The sequence below is a fragment of the Phasianus colchicus genome, chromosome 5, assembly GCF_987193195.1.
Source record: "Phasianus colchicus chromosome 5, bPhaCol1.hap1.1, whole genome shotgun sequence".
Taxonomy (NCBI): Eukaryota; Metazoa; Chordata; class Aves; order Galliformes; family Phasianidae; genus Phasianus; species Phasianus colchicus.
In genome coordinates this window covers 25,663,444-25,678,795 of record NC_143440.1, presented here as the reverse complement: position 1 = coordinate 25,678,795, position 15,352 = coordinate 25,663,444, and the positions used below count along the sequence as shown (strand labels likewise).

The 15,352-nt window shown below is 39.4% G+C and overlaps 2 protein-coding genes across 6 annotated transcripts in view; both read right to left on the bottom strand.

Moving 5' to 3' along the window:
* Nucleotides 1–662, bottom strand: part of LOC116229028 (carbohydrate sulfotransferase 9-like) — a 28,765-nt gene extending 28,103 nt beyond the window's left edge. For all 5 annotated transcript variants that reach the window (XR_016466872.1, XR_016466873.1, XR_016466875.1 and 2 more), the window contains exon 1: nt 246–662. The gene's annotated coding sequence lies outside the window, so the exon portion shown is untranslated. The remainder of the gene's footprint in view (nt 1–245) is intronic.
* Nucleotides 663–10,026: 9,364 nt separating this feature from the next.
* RTF1 (RTF1 homolog, Paf1/RNA polymerase II complex component) overlaps nt 10,027–15,352 on the bottom strand; it is a 28,532-nt gene continuing 23,206 nt past the window's right edge. The window contains exons 15-18 of the mRNA XM_031593522.2: nt 15,167–15,244; nt 13,992–14,087; nt 13,588–13,699; nt 10,027–12,874 (exon numbers count right to left, since the gene is read on the bottom strand). Coding sequence (XP_031449382.1) covers nt 12,768–12,874; nt 13,588–13,699; nt 13,992–14,087; nt 15,167–15,244 — 393 coding nt within the window. The 3' untranslated portion in view covers nt 10,027–12,767. The remainder of the gene's footprint in view (nt 12,875–13,587; nt 13,700–13,991; nt 14,088–15,166; nt 15,245–15,352) is intronic.

Here is a 15,352-nt window from a genome sequence, read left to right as displayed (position 1 = left end):
GAGGCAAGAAAAAAATCCCAACATTTCTGAAGTACAGAATACACAACAATTTACAAATCAAGGTTTTTATCTTAAGCTAGGTGGGAAAGGCAGTTAAGAGCTCTACAAGTGATCACACCACAGGCATCTTCCATGGCCAGAACTGACTGAAGAACAGCTGCATATTTGAGTGACCACCAAACAAATCTGAAATTTTGATCCAGCTTGTTTAGGAATATGAAGAGAGATTAAATGCACCTACTTACCCACTAATTTATGCCTAGTAGTACAGCTCTGTTCTGGTAGCGAGACAAAAAAGCCACAACCCTTCCTCAGGTGAGCATTCCTGAGATGAAGCCTGTGTTTGCAGGGAGGCTCCTGGTTCCAATCCACGGCATGGCAAGGGCCTTCAGGGCCTGCCCCACCACTCCCAGCCACACACAGGGGCCAGGTCCAATTGAGGGCCCAGGTTCATGGTGCTGGGGCAGGCCAGGCCAGAAAGGCAACCCGTCTTCAGAGCTGGGGCCAGGGAGAGGCCACAGCAAGGTGCTGAGGCCCCAATCAAGCTGCACCACAGGTGTAGGTCTGTGGCCCAGCACCTCTCCAGCACAGTGCAGCCCATGCAGGGGCTGAGGGCCCAGAGTTCAGAGGCGCTGGGTGTGGGAGGCCTCGGTGAGGCCCACCAGGCCCCTCAGGCCTAGCACTGCTTCTCCACGGCAAGCCCTTTAACCAGCACTTACAGCAAGCCACACACCTGAGATGGGGCCAGCTGACAGCCTGCCTCAATTTCTTTTAGTTAATTTGCTGCACTTTGTGAAAAACGTGCTCTGCTAAGCTCTTTACAATCCTTTCTTGAGCCAGGTGCTGCTGGCAGCCACAGGGTTCTGCTCTCCCCTTCACAGCCAAGGCTGTAAGGGAGACTGTACAAGAGATGGAAAAGACGTCAGGCTGGCAGTTCCCAAAACCTCCTTCTGCACATTCTACTTCCCTTCCCATTCTGGGATCTGTTCTTGCAGCTGACACATCCACCAGCAGCACCGCCAGCCTTTCAGAGAGCCTTTGTGTTCTAGGCATAGCGTGGTGCTATGTGTGATATTTCTTTATTCTCTAGTGCATCTTTGTTCCCTCTTCTTTTTTATTAGGGTCTCTGTCACAAGACAGATGTACAGCTTAAATGGTTGTGATTAACTTAGCTGCGTGCACATAGCACAATCCATATATTATTCTTCCATAAGTTTCTTTCTTTCTGTCTTTGGGAGGCAGAAAGAAGGATAGGTGGCAGAGCTGCCTCCTTTTATTGTCAGGTACTGAGGTCCCTATAGTCATGTCAGAGCTGAACCATTTCTGCCACTTAAGACCCAGTTAATGCAAATTCTCCGGGGCTGCAGCAATCTTCAGTGTGTTCACCTCATGCTTCCAGCTCCCTTGCAGTGCTGTAATGACTACTACATGGCTGAGATAACAGAGCTTTGATTTCCAAGTAAATGCTCACCAGCTCTGGTTCTCTTCCATGTGTGAAGTTAATCATTTTTTAAAAGCAACCATCCCAACGCATTTTCCTATCTTCCAGTGTAGTTTTAATCTAATTTGTTGAAAAAAGTAAGATAAGCAGTGAATAGAAATAATCATGCCATAACTGCATTTTTTTTTTTTTAAATTCAGCTTCTAACAGACTTTCAGATAATCCTCTGAAATGTTCAGTTAGCAACTGGAGTTTAAAACCTTTTTTTCTACCTTGTTTGTTCAGTCTTCACTCCCACTATTTTACTGGGAAAAAAAAAAAGGGGGATATTTTTTTCATCAAGTGTGAATAACTTGAGTCAGAATTAATGCACGTACCAAGCTTCTACAGTCAATTCATGAGCAACTGTGTTGTATAATTAGACAGTCTAATTCTAAACACTGGACAGTTTTTCTTAATTTTCTTTTGCATAAAACATAACAATCTCTGATCTACCACCTTGACACCTCAGAACTCTAATCTAAAACTTGCAATTGAAGTGTTTTTGTCTTTTTTTTTTTTTTAACATACAGTTAAAATACTGTACTGGATCAGGCTGCTCAGGGTCTCATCCAACCTGGACTTGAATGGCTCCAGGGATGGGGCACCACGTCTTATCTGGGCTGCCTGTTCCAGCACCTCACCACTCTCTGAGTGAAGCATTTCGCTCTAATACCTAATCTAAATCTTCCCTCTTTTAGCTTAACACTCTTCCCCCCCTTCCTTATCCTATCACTATCTACTCATGTAAACAGTTGTTTTCCCTCCTATTTATAAGCTCCCTTTAAGTACTGGAAGGCTGCAATGAGGTCTCCCTGGAGCCTTCTCCAGGCTGAACAACCCCAAGTCCCTCAGACTGTCTCTACATGAGAGGAGCTCCAGCCTTCCAACCATCTTTGTGGCCCTCCACCAGACCCACTCCAACAGCTCTACATCTTACTGAATCAAATCATGTACCAGTTTAAATCTATTATCATAAGCTCGGAGAATAGACTTCTTTGAATCCTAAAGAACTGATTTACATGGAGAACAGCCATAGTTTTATTCAGTCCACAGTTTTCTGTGAAATTCACATTTTGTGTGCCAGAAACCTTCAGTCCTAATCTTAATGCATTTTACATCTTAATTTAGGTGACGAGGCTAAACTGAAAGTACATTCAAACCTGCAGAGAGAGAGAGAGAGACAGATGGAGAAAAAGAGATGAAATCATCATTAAGGTATATGATTGTTTGACAGCTTGAGAGCATTAATACGTGAACATAGCAACCATTTCTCTTTTCTGAAAGCTTATTGTGTCATTTTAGGGTAGATTTCCGTAACATTTGTTTGTGACAAAGAAAAAAAGACAATTTCTCTTAGCTACTCTTACTTAGCACCAATGCATACATTGTGTAGTCCTTTCCATAGAGCACAAAATGAAACAGCAACTCCAGTAAGTATAAGTATTCTAGGATATAATAGCATTTTCTTTCCTTAACTTGTAATTGTTTAAAAAAAAAAAAAAAAAAGCTGTTTTGTCCCCCTTACTCTCCCCAGGAGGGACAAGTTCTGCAGAAAAGCCATGCAGGAGGACAGCATAGAATGTTCTCTGTATGTTCTCTGAGGGGGGAGTTACCAGCAGGCCTGTGATGGAGTGGCTGACATGCAGAGGAACAAAGGGTGATTTAAACAAAATGCAAAAAAAAAAAAATCAACAAAACAGCCCTGAAGTGAAGTCAGCTCAAGCAGTTGCATGTAAATAAGAAATGTCTATCAGACACCATTACAGGAAAGCTCACCAGCCTGCCATTGTGCTCTTCTGAAGCTTCTGTACATAAATGCATGCAGCATGACAAATAAACACAAGGAATTAGAGACATGCTTACAGCTACAGGCTTGGATCTTGTGGGAGGGCAGAGTCATGGAGGAAGTGCTCATGTTTTTGGAGTGCTACAACAGAAGAATGAAGACTTTCCTTATGACCTTAACTGCTAACAAAGTTCTGCTGCAACCTAAGAAGCAGCACAGCAGAAAGCATGAAGAAACTTGTCTGAAAGATGTTCTAGTTAGCTACAGATTAGAGGCAGGAGTTAGCATCTCATTAACAGATGGGGATAAGCAGCAGGGAGTCTTGAAAGTAAAGGCATATAGATCATGTACAATGTAATTAGAAAAGACTATGCAAGAAGATATTAAAAATAAAGAACCAGAAGAAAACAAGAATGGATCATGCATTATCAACCTGACTGCTAGAAACAAGAATTTATGACAAATTCCCACCACAGTTATTTTGCAATTAAAGAAGTTGGCAATGTCGCATGGATGGCATCCAACAGGCTCTGTAACAACTTCCCTACAATCTTTTCTCAGAACAGCACAGTTCAGCCAGCTGAGCCCAGCAACACAGGAGATGGTGAGTACCACTGCCTGCCGGAAGAAGAATGCTTGTTCTCCCACAGCAGCAAAAACCCTGCACTGCTTCTGCACATACTTCTGCAAGCTGCCCATTGCTCTTCTCTTGTTCCCAGTAAGAAGGCTTTGAAAATTGTCACTGACAACTGCTCACCAGATTCATACCTTACTGCACAAACTGAAATGTACTTGAGCATCTGTTTCCCTCAGTACCAGAAAATCCTTTTTTCCCCCTAATTCCTCTGCCCCTATTCACTGCATAGCAAAAAAGCCAACCAACCAACCAAAAAAAAAACCATCAAGATCTTTAGCAGCAGGCCAGGTACTTCAATGATCCCATTCCCACAGTTCCTATGCAAAAGTTGGATGCCCTCAGGATACACTTTCCTCTTCCTCCCATAGGCTATTACTGAGTCCCAGAGTGTGCTCCTCTCTCTGTCCCTTGGCCCTCAATCTCTTGTAGAAAATGCAGTAGTTGACACTTTGTTCTTACCTTTGTTCCAAAAGAGGCTGAACAAACAGAGGCAATAAATCCATCTGTAGTTAAGTGTAGTGGTTTCAAAACAAGGTCTAGTTCAGGATGCCCCGGAACAGAGGATGTTGAGAAGTCAGGTTAAGGTATCAAGGAGAAAGAGAACTTTCTGCCCTATTTCTTGTACTGCTACCTAAGGCAGGATAACGGCCTAAAAGGATATTTGATTAGACTCAATAGTCATTTTGCTGCTCTTCTCAACCAAGAAGAGGAGCACTACTTCACCTTCTAAAAAAAGCGATTAAATATTCACTGGCATAACTTCTGTCAGTCTGATGCATTATTGCAGGAGCCCTTCTCCATCCAGTGTTTGTTTCTCTGTTTGACCAATTTGCATGATTTTAAACTCCTCTTGCTGAATACCTATTATAAAACTTACTCTCTGTCTCTCTCACCACACAATTTTACTATGAAACATTCAATCCCTTGATAGAAAAAGACAAACCAACTTTTTACAGCCTGGTCAGGTCAGTCAAAAAGTGAAGCTAATAGTAGCTGTATGTCTGTCAAAAAAGTAAAGAGTATTTCCTCAGAAAAGAGATCCTTACAAGTTTCCTGCTGTTTCCAGTGACTCCCAAATCAATTTAAAGATCAAAGAGACTATTCTGCAAAACTTCTGAACCCTTGCCTGATTAATAGCTTCAGAATTCTCCATGCTGTGTTAGTGGAGACTGAATACAGTCCTAGCATCTGATGTTATTTCTCTATAGGTTCATGATCTGCTATCATCCAGAACAAAAAAACCAAAATCATCTTTAGGTTTTGATAAGTGTTCTACAGTAACAAATAAACACTCCCTCTTTTTTTCCTTGATAATACAATAAGTGGCCATTAAGTTACTTTTTATTATTATCAAGAAGAGACAAAAGGAAACATATAAACATTTCCTTGCATCAAAACTGGAGCACAGTCCAAGCAATTCAACAGGAGAGATCTCAGCTACTTCCACAGCCAAATGGAGCAATTTCACTCAGATCTGAAGAACTCAGTCCTCCCCTACCAATTGAAATCCTCTCAAAAATTCACAATTTGCTGTTTTCAGTCAGTGTTAAAGCACCTTGCCTTGTAACAACAACCCAAGTGCTAATGCTTTAAAAGGAGATTCATCAAATCAAGCAGCTCAATTTACTTTCAAAAAACTAGTTCTCCCTTGGTTTTTTGTTTTTGTTTTTTTTTTTTGCACGTGTATGCGTAACAAATCTCCTCACTAATATTTGCTCTATTGTCTCAACATTTTGAGCAGCTTAATTTCAGTCACAGGATTTCTGGACCAGAGCCACCAGATTTTCTAAATGCTGAGCCTTCATTGTCTTCCATTTATAGACACAAGAACCATGTAGGACATTTCCATCAATTTTACGTGAATTGTTTTACTGAAAAACTTCTGATGTGATTGATTTCCTGAATTGTGTGTGCGCTGTAACTATTTATTACTCTTGAAAAAAAATAACATTCCTAAGCCTCGTATGCTCCTGAAGGTGAGTTTTTGCATGTGTTTGCCCAGGTGGAAGGTTACCACGGCTACCTGACATGGCTGAGCAGTGGTTTACCTTCAGTTTATCAAGCCTAGTTTGACAAATCAATTTGTTTTTAATACTGAATGATTTTCTACAATACAATATTGGTCTTTTCCCAGGATTAATTTTCAGCTACAATAAAAAACCAAAAATGTACACACACACACCCTTTTATACAGAAACCCAGGCAACAGTAGCCTCCAGGCATACTTCTTTCATCATCTAATCAACTACAGCTCTGTTATTACAAAATGGTACCAAAAAGCCTTGTGAAGGTATTTATAGAAGGGTGCTCAGAAGGCAGTACTGAGGTGTGGTAGTCACATAGCACATTCAATAGCAATGCTGACTCCTTGCCCTCCTGAGCTCAGAGAACTGGGTGAAAGTTACGGGAGCTTGCAGGGAGCTAGAGAACAGTTACCAGGTTTCCACAGGTCAGCCTTCAAAACACTTCACTCTTCCTGTGACCCAATATTGTGATCCTCTTTCCCACATCACAGCCATTGCTGTGGTGGGACACAAGGAAGGAAAGAAAAGAACACAGGACAAAGGGGCAGCTGGAAAAGTTGCCATCTTAAAAAGCTCTCCCTTCAGTCCATTTTTCTTCAGCGTGATAAAATTGAAGAGTTTATTTCAAGGCAAAAGTTGAGAAATAAGAAAATACAAAGGGGCTGTAAGCAGCTTTCAGAATTTAGACATTCCCTAATTTTAGGCAGCTTACACAGTTAAGAACCAGGCATCAACGAATGTGTCATGAGCAATGACTTATTCTATGCTGGATTACAGTGGATCTCACTTCTTTAGGACAGCAGGATCAGTGGAATCAGCTAGGATGTCTGCCTGCCCAGCATTCAAAATGCATGGCAGCCTGCAAAGACTTCAGAAGCAGCTTTCAGCGAACAGCACAAAATGACCACCAAGAGGAAGCAGTCTTACCCTGTGTGACTGCAATTCAGGTCACCCGTGAATGAAAATACTCTCTGTGAGGGCTTCATCCAGATCCCACTGCCTTCCCCAATATTCCCATCCATTGCTGCAGAGGCTGGGCCAAAAGATAAATCGATCTTTACATAGCATTACGGATTCTGTGTTTTGAAACTCTTGGCCATTGATCCTTATAGTGTTTCAAGACAAAGTTTATAAACATAATTTTTCCCCCTCAGTACTGTTATCTGCTTCTAGAAGAGTATTAGGTATGGCAAACTGTTAGTTGAAACAGGCAACACAATGACAGGAAAACTATGAACACATGCCCTGTTATTAAAAAGTCTTTAGCGCTAAGCAGTAAAGGGATTTTGGCTTAAGATGAAAGTTTTTGTTAAAGCTTATCCAAGAGAGCATCTCATGCTGTTAGAATAGTTCCTCACCATTCCCAGACTTTGCTTGCTAAGCTAAATTGCTCAAGTATTCACAGCAGATCTTTCTAGTAGGAGCAAACCCCACAATTTTACAGGATGCTACAGCTGTTCTCAGCTTACTTCTATATTTTTGTCAACATATTTTACTACCTTCAGCTTTCTATCTATGATCACTTGAGAAAATACTGTGGCAATTTGCAAAGAATAAACAACTAATAATCAACTAATAGTCAATCAACTAATTCAGATACAAAACTGAAAATGACTGTTTCTGGTTTTGTTTTTCCAAATTCGTTTAGTTTTTTTTCAGATAAAGAGTGCATTTACACAAACCTTCAAGTTCGCCTGGATAACGGAAGAACAATTTGCCTTCAGTGGTAGGATACTTCCTACTGGACAGTTTCATTACATGAAGAGCAGCTACCATTTTTCATTACTATTATTTCTTTAAGACTGTGAAATAAAACTTTTTTTCCTTTTCCTTTGTAAACAATCTGCTTTTCTAGTCACATAGATCAGTTTGTTTTTTTTTTCACTATATCACGGGAATCTAGAGTATTACAATTGTTTAACATATTTACGATAATTGCAATCAGAAAAGTCCCTGCATCAGGGCTGCTCTTTAGAGAACATCTAATTTTTCATTGTGTTCTAAAACATAACTGGGATGTAATACTTTTGTTCTGTTATATCACCAAACACCAAAGAAATCAGTTCCTGTTCAAATGAGATGAGAAATACCTGTGATGCACAAGGAGCTGAGGATGTACAAAAGCTGCCATCGCTGCTGAGTTGCTCACATTCAGGCTGCTGCTTCCCAACAGCTTCTCATTCACTACAGCTTCCAGCAAAAGGTTTAAAAACTGATGGCCATACAATCTATTATTATTGTTTTAATGCAGCAATTTCACCTGCTGGCAGACCTGCCATCACAAATTCCAAACAGGTAATGAGGCAGTTGCCATTTACACTGTAGTGTTTGAGGCCAAGACTCTTGCCCCCCCTCTTGCTGAGGCATATGACAACTGTACATTTGTCTGCAGGCATAGAGAAGCAAACAAATTTAAGAACAGTCTTTTCACAAAGTATGAAGTCACAAACAACAGGGATTTCAGATTTTGGGTGGTCCTGTGTGGAGCTAGGAATTGGTATAAATGATCCTTATGGGGCCCTTCTGCCTTGGAATAGAATCACAGAATATAGTATTGTGTTTGATCCTGGGTCATCTTCCACAGCTGTTGAAATCCAACCCCCTCCCTGCTAAGTCAATATCTTCAGAATTGGCAGAATAGAGCAAGGTACCATGAACTTGTCTACCCTGGCTGCAAAGCCAGATCACTTCTAGCCACTTATTCCCATTTCTCCAAATCACACAGTCATAAGTCCAATGTCCCAAAGACTTAATCATTGTATGAACATGAACTCGTGACAGAAAATTATCTGCAGTTTTCACTTTTATGTACATTATTTATCATTACTTTCTACTTACAAATTTAATCTGAAATGAGTAACTCTGCCATCCTTTTCAGAGTATTAAATTGCATACATACATCGCAGATAAGATTTTATCAACCCTCATTCTTTTATGCAGAACAAGCTGATAGAGACTTACCAATAAACCAAAGCCCTGTCCTGGGTTCTTCAGTTCCAATCACTTCTGCTAGGAAATTTATCTGACCCAGATAACTGCAAACGATATCAAATTAAAGAAATTGCTCACATGATATTCCTTCTAGCTGGGGGGTGGGGAGGTCTAGCATCTAGAATGGCTGATGGTGGTGATATAGAGACACTTAGGGCTTAAGTGTTCCAGCTAAAAATCAAAAGAGAAATGACCCGTTTATTTGGCTGCTAAACATCTCCCTCTAAGAGGCTAAGTTACTGTGCTGCATTTATATCAGTATTTTAAGTATTAAATCACTTACTTCCCACAATTAAGAGCCCCAAAATTCAAAGCTTAAAGTAGTCTGGACAAGGTTTTCTTCTAGTTTCAACAGGGAAGGAGAACAAAGATGCCAAAATGAAAGTTTGAGTTGACCTCCATGTGTCTATTTATCCCCCAGCACTTATAACCAATCAAGTATTCCTGTAAACCCTTAAGTTTTCAGATCTCACTTTCTCATAGCTAGTTCATTCTTCTTCCTTCAAGAAGCACCAGCACGTCCCATTTTTTTTTTTTCCTTTCACTCTCCCTCCCGTAGCCAGTTGAAAACCAACAACCCATCCTCAAGATCACTTGATAAGATTCTTTTAAGATCTGTATTTTGCACATATGCTTAGAAGCACACTAATTAAAAAAAAAAAACCTAAGGAGGAAAACCTATTTTGTTATCCAAGTGCAACAAGGAAGATAATCAAGTCTGCCACAGTTCTAAGAACAGCCTCACTCTGTCTCATTCAGGAGATGCATGCTTTAGCAGCTTTCATTACAAAAGTAGCCTGTATAGTCATGAGACAAGTAAAGTTTGTGTTTTTAATGAAATGCAGCAGAGATGCAAGTGAACTGGCCTTCCAACAGGCTCCATTTGATTCTAGTGGTAAGAAGAGTAGAGTGATCCAGTAAACAACAGCCTCTCTTGCAAAAAAAAAAAAAAAAAGGCCTTTGTTTTCATTAATTATTTCACAGTGTTAGTATTCTATTTTTTAGACTTCTAAAGTGATAAATGAAGTGTAAGTTTCTGAAAAAACAAACTTCCACAAATAGGAAACTCTTTGCACTTCAGATCAAGGGATAAACATAATCAACCTTATTAAACCAACAAACCAAGTTTATTTATAGAAGTCTGTACAATTGTAATGAACTATATGCTAAGACACCAATGAAACAGAGCAAACAAGTCTCTCCCTAATGAGTGGGAGATATAGTCACTCACCTTTACATGCACTTAAAGGAAAAAAGATTACAGCTTTCATACACAGTTCTGTAACTATTCAGAGTACTTTCTTGATGTATTCTCAATATAAGAGGTTTGCATGATAATTTACTGTTTCCTCTCTCTCAAAAAAAAAAAAAAAAAACAAACAAACAAAAAAACCCAATCCAGTATTTCAGCAGAATTCAGAGACTTTAAGAGGGTAAGTGGCAGTTTGATAGTTGCAGATAAATAGGACACTGTCCATCGTTCAGTTCTGCATTCTAAACTCACTGCATCTCCCATTTTGGTCATCTCCACTAGAAGTTTCTTGCAACACTGTGGATCTTGACATTTTTACTGCAGTACAGTCTACTCACATTACCACCGACTGTAGAAGCTTGCTAATACCCATGAGTCAAAGGCAAGCACGTTAAAAATACTGAATTTGAGTTAACTCGACCTTCAGAGACCACTTTTCATTGAACCCGAGCACCGAGGCACTGCCATGGGAAAATCAAGTTTTGAGCTACTTGATTTTGCAATCATTTCTGCAAAGCATTGGAGAGCGATTATTTTGAAAACTGGCTACTGCAAAATAAGTTTTGATTTTCTTTTTATTACAAATCGTTAACATCATCGAAGCTGTTGAAAAAAAACAAAATCATATCAAATGCATATCTACACAGTGAATTACGATGTCTCCTATGAAGTTATTGTGGTAGATTCCATAAATCCACTCTTAAAAAAGTTAAAAGTACATATATGTGAGAGCCTACAACAACTCCAGAGAAGCTGCTAGAAAAGGCCATCAAATAAAGCAGTCTATGATTACATATTTACAGAATAATCCATTTGTCCTAGAATTATGGACTATTCAGTAAATAAGTACTGAAATATCCCTAATTATTTCTTTACATGGTAGATTATAGCTGCTTCATATGTTGATTTTCTTTTTATACACAGTTCATAGTATCAATCTGCACACAATTACATGATGTTTCTTTAAAGCTACCATTAAAAAGGAATAAGAGAAAGTTAAATAAGAACTAGATTAAAGTTTCATTAAGAATCCAACAAGAAGGTAGTATCACACACAGGTTTGAACATAACCAGAGTATGATTTCAGAAAAATAGTAATGCTCTGACACAAAAAGAGCATCAGCATTTTCCCTCTTTGGGGTCCCCCAGAAACATTCCTATCCAGTTCAGTGCTTAAATTACCATATACGTACTGGCCTGGGTAGGAACAAGCACGTGCTTCCACGATTACCTGAACGAGGGCCTCTAACCTTTTAGATTTCTAATTCTCTTTTAATTTAGTTCTTAGCTCCATATATTCAGTTGCATCTTGTTTGGAAAAGCTCTTTGTTAAATGTCACTTATTTACACTTCAATTTTTTTTTTTTTTTAACACCTGAGTGATAATTGAGCTGTCATCTTGTGTCCAGTCAAATATTCCATAAAGCCATACAATTCTTGTGCTAGTGTTGCACTTCACTTGTACCAGATCATATAAGAAAAATATGCATCAGCTACCTCTCACATATTACCTGCTGACCTTTCTACTGTGTCCTTACTGTGTCCTTCCCCTTTCACACAAAGTGATTTTATTTCTTAATCTTTTATGTTTGTTTCATAGAAGCCCAGTTAAAATGATTCACAAAGCAAGAAACAAACGTGAGCTAGACCCCAATGAAGACGTGATGACTTAACAAATACATGATATTGGAGGCTGGGAGAAAAGATAAAGCCCAACCAATGAGCACCCCAGGGACATCCCAGAAAGAGCTACTTCACTAAGTAAAGCTGGAGACTCCGGATGTGCTACAGATGACAAGTCCAACATCAAGAGCCGTGTACCTCTCTCATCAATTAAGCGTAAATAAAGAAGAGAACATGAAGTTAAACAGCTATATCAGCCAAGCCGTTTTAGTAAGAAGAATCACATTTAATGAGTTTCTTTCTTGCAATTTCAGATGCTCAAGTACAGCTGGTAGAAATTCAAAACAGCCGTAAAGAACTGTGACAGACTGATACAAATAGTACTGCAGCTTAAAAATGATAAAAAAAACACCTGAAAAAAAGTCACACAACCCTCCCCAAAAAATTTACACTTTGAACCTAAGCCAGTTTTTGAAGATTCCCTTCTCCAAAGCTAGAATGAAGGAGGAGGAAGAAGAAGAAAGTGCAGGTGACCTTCCAGCCACAAAGGTCTTGCGCCAATGTTTATTCACCGTGCCTGTGGTGGTATGTAAGGGGAGATCACCAAGTGCTGATTCTGCGACCACCAAAAGAGATCCCTACAGAAATCCACACCTCAGGCTAATACTGAACACAGAGTGGACCAACGAGCTGCATCAACAAAATAAAAACAGAACTCGAACTAAAAGAAATGGGAAGACCCCAAATAGCACAGATCCACATTTGTGAGGGGGGCAGGAAGAAAGGGCAAGAAGGGAGGTCTATACAGTAAATAGTTGAATGGTTTATGTTACAGATGACTGGCAGTTTTAAAGAGTCTCTTCCCAGCTCCATTGCTGCTCCAACCCAGAAGGGAGAACTGAAAGGGGAAGAAGAAAAGGTAGGACATCATCATGGAGCATGCAGGATCAGAAGCAGCAGAGTGGGCATGCTCAAATAAGCCCCCGCCTCTTTTTGTAGTCCTCCAAATTCAATGATCTCCGAGGAGCACCATCTTTTGCTGGTGGAGCCTTGGAGGTGATAGCCAGTGCCTTTGATTCTGTTGGGGACAAGGGAAGAGTGAGGACCAAAATACTTGAGAAAAAAAACAAACATTTTTACTTCTTGTTTTTGCTAATAAAAACCACCACCAAAGCGTATTTGGCTTAAAAATTAAGAATACAGCCATCATCAAAGATAAAGTACATGCAATTTTGCTTTAGCATCATCTGCAATACCAAAGACAGCAAACAGCAACTTCATTAAGCAGCAGGTTCATAAATCGATACTTTTTCCACATAGTGCATATGCAGGTTATGGAACAGGACAGTATGGGCTTATCGGGCTTCAAAAAGTGACTACACAAATTCATAGAGTAAGTATAAAGGTAGATATCAAGATTTATTAAATACAACATTCTCATCTGTTCCTCAAGAACTATGTGAGCCACATACGCTGTAGATTAGAAGAATGAATCAGAAAACTCTCGTGTTACCTCCTTTTCTTTGTAGACGGAGCAAGGATACAAGGACATACATACTTTCAGTGCAATACAGTACAGCTCTTCCTCAGCAAATATCACTAGCACATGTCCACACCTCCTCAATGTGAGATACTTGACAAGAAGACAAACACAGAGTCCTTGCTCTCATTTTCAAAAGCCCATGACTGACTCTGAAAGAACTATTCTGGAAGAAGTGAGCTCTTTTTTCATATCCCTCTACAATCATATCATATGGCAATCATAGCCCCAGACTCAACTGGAACACCTACCAGAACTGGGAACCTGAAGATCAATCTTTACATCGAAGTCATGTACTTTGAAAAGATCTTCTGAGAGGTCACTGGCTGATTTAGAGTTCACATCTTTATCCTTCCCTTGACCCTGAAAGAAGAATATGTAAATATCCAACCCATGTCCATACAGACAAAAGTCAGAGATAAGAATACTTTTCCCCTCACTTAATCACAAACATATTTAGTTCAGCTGTTATTGATAAACAAAGTTAACTTTATTTCTCCATGGCAGAAAAAGCTGTTCTTTTTCTACAATAATGCTTTACATGATACTTATTTCTAGAACTGAAAAATGCCTATTTAGTATTAGTCATAAGCTTCTAGAGCAAAATGGTGACAGTGGGAGGGAACATATAACAGAAGCAAAATGGGAAACTTGCCTTACTCATGTCCTTTGGAGCATCTGGTAATACACCAGATCCATATTTTGCATTTAGCTGGGCAAGGATAGCAGCCTGGACAGCAGGATCTCGGGACTACAGGGGAAAATAAAACACTGTATTTAAATTGGTGGCCATTTTGTTAAAGACAATGCTCACACTCATTCATACAAAACCAACAGAGAATGTAGATCAGTTAGTCCACTCTTCAGGATTCCAAAGACAATTAAATTCACTCTGATAGCTATGTAATGCATTAAACTAAAAGTTATCCTTCAGAAAGTCCTTCTTTAAGACAATACTATCTTTTTTGTTGTTGTGATTTGCTCCTGTGACTAGCCTTAACACTATCCTCAGATGTACTTGCTTTTATCTTTCAGTTCTGGCTAAAACACTGCACTAGAGAAGAAACTGTTATAAGACTATTTTCTTTACATGATAGTTGTTGTTAGTATAATAATTTTACTCAACTATGATTTTTCCTTTCAATAAAGAATCATTTAATAAATAATCATTTAGCTCAATTTCCACAATAAAATCCCTTTTCTGCTTTGCTAATCTGTGGAGACTGACAATTGCCAACTATACCTTAAAGGATAGAAAAAAAGTAATTTAAAAAATGGTACTGGTGGTATTCCTGAATAGGCTTCAAAGTTTTATCATTTACAGGTAAGAGGTGATCCTCCAGCTTCATTATCCATCACTTACATATCTATAGATGGCAGTAGCAGTTTTTGCCACTATCACAATGGAATTCTGTGTTAAACTGCTTTATATATCACAGGCCCAAAAAGTCTGGGGTCCCCTTTCACAAATCTTTAAAGATAATCTCAACTAATTAGAAGCAAAATTGGCACTTAAAGTAAACTGTCCAACTTCCTAAGGCTAACTAAATAACATAGTAATAGAATTCACTAAAGAAACCTACAGTTGCTTCTCCATGTACCCACATAATTTACATCCTTTATGTTGGGGGAGGGAGGGCACTTTTTTCCCCTTTTAGGGAGATAGTAAGATTAGAATCTCAATTATATCTCATCCTGGCACCCGGTATGTTAATAGCAGATGGCACAGTTAGGCACAAATACAAGCAACATTTTCCTTCCTACTCTATCCATTATATTGTTTTCTGCTGCTCAGCAAATTGCCCCAGATGAACTCAACATTATACTTACGTTAGACACTATCGTGGGCTTGCACTGCCGCCTAGTAAAGGGGTCCATTTGCTGGTTTTTCATGCTGTGACTTTCAGCCTGAACAAAAAAGGCACACCATTTTGCAGTTAGCTGCTTGCATCCTTGTAAATCTTCCCACATCAGCCCAACCATGCACACACATATCAGCTATACACAATATCAAGG